General features: G+C 40.3%; 1 protein-coding gene across 1 annotated transcript; it reads left to right on the top strand.

Moving 5' to 3' along the window:
- The first annotated feature begins 808 nt into the window (after positions 1–808).
- LOC146687093 (tripartite motif-containing protein 16-like) lies at positions 809–2,727 on the top strand. The gene has a single exon (XM_085438137.1). It carries the CDS (start codon positions 809–811, stop codon positions 2,459–2,461), a length of 1,653 nt encoding a protein of 550 aa, XP_085294263.1. The 3' UTR covers positions 2,462–2,727.
- The last annotated feature ends 3,378 nt before the right edge of the window (positions 2,728–6,105 follow it).

Here is a 6,105-nt window from a genome sequence, read left to right as displayed (position 1 = left end):
ATTTGAATGAATTACTGACATGGACACTTTGTGAAAAATTACTAAACAGTTCAGGCAAAAATTTTACTACAACCTTTGAATTAAACTTCAAAATTTTCCTTTCGAGCACATCTTGATGTTTTCTTTTAAACTCCACTGTGACTGTGTACACAGGAAAAACTACAAAATAATGTTTGTTTGTTTGTTTTTGTAAACATTATGGACCGATCTGCATTTGTTGTTGCTAAATTTAAATATTTGTTACTATTTAATGATCATAATCTCATTTGAACATAGGTTTGATTTAGTGGAGTCAGTTGTTCCCATGCATCATTCTGTAAGTGTGAGAATGAACTAAGATTAGAAAATGTCAAAATATAAAGTTTGATTTATTTTTATTCATCACAGCATCCTAAACTTTGCTGAACTTTTTGAAATATAAAATGAACTCGCTGAGTGTTGACTGTCATAACTCAAGAAAAGTTAAACTGGGCTGACCCAGTTGAAACTAATTTTAACAGTTTAAACCAGTTTGCCTGGGTCAGACTTGTTACTGCATGTTGTAACCAAACATACCACACCCTGCATCATGTGATTGGCTCTTGGTCGCTCTGTAAGAATATTTCTTTAGTGCCTCCCTTCACAGATGTGTCTGTATCAGGATGGGTCTAAACAACATGGTGTAAATGCAGTTGCTGGTGAGCCTCATTTCCTGTAGGAGGTGAACAAGAGCAGAGATCTGTTTCCCTTCAGAGCGCAAAGGTTGTTTCTGTTCAGAGGAAGTGAAACTGTCTGACAGTCACTGAGAGACGGTGAAACGGCACAGCACATGAATCAAATGGATCAAATAAAAATTTGCTGTTCAGTCTGTTTGGATCTACTGAAGGATCCGGTGACTATTCCCTGTGGACACAGCTACTGCATGAACTGTATTAAAAGCTTCTGGGATGAAGAGGAAAAGAAGAAAATCTACAGCTGCCCTCAGTGCCGGAGGACTTTCACAGCGAGGCCTGTCCTGGAGAAAAACACCATGTTAGCAGATTTAGTGGAGGAGCTGAAGAAGACTGGACTCCAAGCTGCTCCTGCTGATCACTGCTATGCTGGACCTGAAGATGTGGCCTGTGATGTCTGCACTGGAAGAAAAATGAAAGCCTTCAAGTCCTGTTTAGTCTGTCTGGCATCTTACTGTGAGAAACACCTTCAGACTCATTATGATGTGGCTCCATTAAAGAAACACAAGCTGGTGGAGCCCTCCAAGAAGCTCCAGGAGAACATCTGCTCTCGTCATGATGAGGTGATGAAGATGTTCTGCCGTACTGATCAGCAGAGTATCTGTTATCTCTGCTCTGTGGATGAACATAAAGGCCACGACACAGTCTCAGCTGCAGCAGAAAGGACTGAGAGGCAGAGAGAGCTGGAGGTGAGTCGACAAAACATCCAGCAGAGAATCCAGGACAGAGAGAAAGATGTGAAGCTGCTTCAACAGGAGGTGGAGGCCATCAATCAGTCTGCTGATCAAACAGTGGAGCACAGTGAGAAGATCTTCACTGAGCTGATCCATCTCATCCAGAAAAGAAGCTCTGATGTGAAGCAGCAGATCAGATCCCAGCAGGAAACTGAAGTGAGTCGAGTCAAAGAGCTTCAGGAGAAGCTGGAGCAGGAGATCACTGAGCTGAAGAGGAAAGATGCTGAGCTGAAGCAGCTCTCACACACAGAGGATCACATCCAGTTTCTACACAACTACCCCTCACTGTCAGCACTCTGTGAGTCTACAGACTCATCCAGCATCAATATCCGTCCTCTGAGCTACTTTGAGGATGTGACAGCAGCTGTGTCAGAGGTCAGAGATAAACTACAGGACATTCTGAGAGAACAATGGACAAACATCTCACTGACAGTCACTGAAGTGGAGCCAGAGCCAAAGACCAGAGCTGAGTTCTTAAAATATTCGCGTGAAATCACACTGGATCCAAACACAGCACACAAACAGCTGTTATTATCAGAGGGGAACAGAAAAGTAACAGTAGTGTATCAACAACAGTCTTATTCTGATCATCCAGACAGATTCACTGTATGGTTTCAGGTCCTGAGTAGAGAGAGTCTGACTGGACGTTGTTACTGGGAGGTGGAGTGGAGAGGGGGAGGAGCTTATGTAGCAGTCGCATACAAGAATATCAGCAGAGCAGGGAGTGGGAGTGAGTGTGTATTTGGACATAATGACAAATCTTGGTCATTAGATTGTGACAACAACAGTTTTACATTTCGGTACAACAACATTGAAACTCCTGTCTCAGGTCCTCGTTCCTCCAGAGTAGGAGTGTACCTGGATCACAGAGCAGGTATTTTGTCCTTCTACAGCATCTCTGAAACCATGACTCTCCTCCACAGAGTCCAGACCACATTCACTCAGCCGCTCTATGCTGGACTGAGGGTTTACTATAGTGGACTTGAAGATACTGCTGAGTTGATTAAGCTCAAATAGACTGAAGTCTTTCATATTGTGGGTTTAAATCTGTATTTTAGTTTCATTTTATTTTCTCTCCATCATTTCTGCACAGAGATCAGCTGTCAGTCAAACATTATGGGTGGTACCTCCACATCTTCTAGTTGTTCTCTTGATGTTTCTGAGTTTTTAAAGGAGATCTTTCCTGTGACTGTTTATGGAGGCTATCACTGCTCATCATCATTTTGATTTACTAAAATATTTCTCCACATGAAAATGTAAACTTCTCTATCCTCTAAATGTTTCTGGAATATTTGTATTGAAAAATGTCGACATTTCTCTTTATGAGTATGGCAGACCATGTGTGTGTGTGTTTGTTTTTGTCAAAATTATCAAACAAATGAGGAAAAACTGTGATTGTAATGAATGACTTCATATATTGTGTTGATGTTTTATTGTGTGAATAAACTGGAAGGTTTGACTATAAATCAAACTTTGAACAAAGTCTTTTCTTCTGTCTTCATTCCAGGATCTCACTCAAATCTGATGCAGAAAATATGAAACTAATCTGAGAGAATAACTGAAGCAGTTTTCCTCCTGAAGCATCACAAAGTTCAGAGTTCATGTTTAGAGCAGAAGATTCAGCAGTCGCTCTGTGACCTTTCAACTTTCTTCACTAAAACAGCTTCATTACAGAGAAACAAGTCACATTTTCTTCATGTTCTTAAGTCCTTTCAAATGTTTTTAATGGTCCTTGAATGCAGCATCAGTGTCGCAGGTTTAAAAGGTCACTTTCTGTTGTGTTCAAAGATTTCCTTCAGATATGGTCTTTAATCAGTAAAGCCAGTGTCATTAGCTGTGTTATTGGCACCAGGCTGTGTTTATGTATGTATTTAATTCTGTCTGAGGATGTCTTCAGCATGAAATGATCATTTGCTCAGCTGCTGTGTCTCATCTCTTATCAGACATTGGTTGGAACAGAGTTTTGTTGCTGACCATCTGACAAGAGGGTGAAGAAAAGCTTCAGGCTTCATTTGGACACTACGTTGGACAGAAGTCTCCACAAAAATGACTCAGAAACACAAATATTATTAATGAAAGTCCAAATGTCAAAAAGGGGTCATACATGATCCTGAGAAATGTCCTTGAACATTTGAACATGAGTCAGAGGGTTGTCAGGTTTCTACACTGCATCGTGGCATCAAGCCTGAGATGTCTGTGGAAACAAGTATGGAGGACACAAATGCACAGACGCAGTCGAGCTGTTTACTGCTGATGAGGAAGGAAAATAGTCTGTTGGATATTAAAGCAGCATTTATTAGAGTAAGAACAGATACTTGTGTCCTTCATTTGATCCCCGTCAATTTACAGAAGACTTAAGGACCCTTTGACTTCTAACATACAGCTGCATGTTTACAATTTTATTATTTATTTATTTATTTCTAGCAAAGCGAGACTTTACTGATTAAAGACATATAATCAGACATATTACTGTTACTCTCTGAAAAAGACTCACATAAAGCAGATTTATCACAAGCAAACATCAAGACACATCCTTCATGGCTTAAAGTTGCAGTGGGACTCTTTCACCATCTGGTGGTTGTAACAGTTATGACAACTGTTCTTGCATATATGTCCCTCCTCAGTGTGAAGAAGACTGGACTCCAAGCTGCTCCTGCTGATCACTGCGTGTTCCTCCTGTGTCTAAAATCTATTTCCATTATGAATCAGGAAACTGTTTGCACCAATCATAAAGCCAATAAAATACGTCACACACTAAGAAATAACAAAAAGGAATTGTGCATTTCAAGGAGATTTTTCCCTCGTTTTTTGAAATCATAAGAATACAAACTAATGCAAGACTGTCATGTTTTCATACGTTTGTAGAGACACTGTTCTGTTGTATTCTAGGACATCAGTCACTTTTTAAATGCATGCTACTCCTCATCATCATCAGCATCATCATCAGCACCCATGACCTCCTTTTAGTCTTTGTTTTGTTATTTTTCAGAGTTCAGGAGACGTTCTTATGGGATTTCCACAGTGTACAAGTACTGTTTAGAGCCTTTACCTAAAAGAAAAGAGTAAAGTACAAAGTAGATTTACTCACTGCAGGAAAATAATGCCTCAATCTGATATATTGTCTTATATGACAAACTGAAAGTGATGCATCAAAGTGTAAGCAGCATTTTCCTGTTACAGCTGGTCTAGATGGAACTGATCTGATCTCCTTTATGTGCAGGTAGATATCCAGTGGGTTTGCTAAGGGTCACAGATGAGGGGCTGTGTGAGATGTTTAATGGGAAAGGAAATAAAACCATTGTTCCAGACCTGCAGCTAAGATACTCGAGTATCTTCAAATATGAAGCTGAGTATTACTTCCATACTTTCCTCCACTGCTGATGACCTTGTTACCTGCTGCTCCCTGTTAATGATCAGCCTCAGTTCTGATAGTAAACTGTTGGCTCTCTGGGGGGAAGAAAGAAGTTTGTATTTGTTTAAGATACAATGAAATCATATTTTGACATATTGGAAGATGACATGGAGCTGAAAAAATACTACAGGTATAAATGGAAACTACAGTTTATTTCTGTTATTTCCTGTGATAGTGTTTGTACACTCGCTCATGATAACTGTTCATTCAGCTGCTGTTTCTGTCTGCTGGACATCTTTAGCTTTCAGTAAGGATGCATTCATAGATCAGCACATCTTTTTGAACCACATTTCTTATGAGACTCAGAGTTTACATTTTGGAAATGTGGTGAGACCTGGGGTAGAAAGAGACTGAAGCTTCAACCTCGGCAGTTTTGTGTGTGTGTGAAGCAGAAAGATAAGAACTGTGTGGCCAACTCATTACACACATAATCCTGAATCAGAAAAACAGCATCAAGTGTTGTAATTGTTAAACACAGAAGTGTGATTTATATCAAAGTCAAAGTCAGCTTTATTGTCAAGGACCATATACATACAGTCATACACAAGAATTTGAAATTGCAATCCTCCCATGGCCCCCAGTGTACACTAAAACAATATAAAGATAAAAGGATAAAAATAAAATAAAAGTTTTATGCACAACACAATACAATACTATACAGTTATTTAAACAGCAGTGTCCAACACAATCATAGTGATTGTGGACAAGTTTGTGTGCAAGTGGGGGTGGGGCGGACAGTGAAAAAGTAATAGTGTTGGGTCAGAGTTCATATGTTTGGGGGGTGGGGGGTTCAGAGGAAAGAGGTTAATGCAGGTCTGGAGTTCGTGTGTGAGAGCAGGGAGTGAATTCAGCATCCTGACAGCCTGATGGATGAAGCTGTCGCTCAGTCTGCTGGTTCTGGCCCGAAGGCTGTTCAGTCTCCTTCCTGATGGCAGCAAACTGAAGAAGGTGTTGGACGGATGAGTGGAGTCACCTGTGATGCAGATAGGGTTGCCAACCGTCCCTTAAAAAACGGAATGGTCCCGTATTTAGAAACAAAAGTACACGTCCCGTATTGAGCTAATAAGGGACGCACTTTGTCCCGTAATACAGTGAGAATCAAAAGTAGTCTATAAATGTTAATGGAATTAACGCTTTGTTTGAAAACATAATTCCCAGCCCCTCTCCTGCTTTGTGACCAATGAGCTGACAGCACACTTATGACAATTCGAGTATGACAATTCAGATTACCGCTCATCTCATTGGTCGA

The sequence above is a fragment of the Copadichromis virginalis genome, linkage group LG18 (assembly GCF_057382275.1).
Source record: "Copadichromis virginalis isolate Kocher_CV1m ecotype Utaka linkage group LG18, C_Virginalis_male_GT1.1, whole genome shotgun sequence".
Lineage (NCBI taxonomy): Eukaryota > Metazoa > Chordata > Actinopteri > Cichliformes > Cichlidae > Copadichromis > Copadichromis virginalis.
Note: the sequence above shows the minus strand (reverse complement) of the source record. Positions and strands in the feature narration are given on the sequence as shown.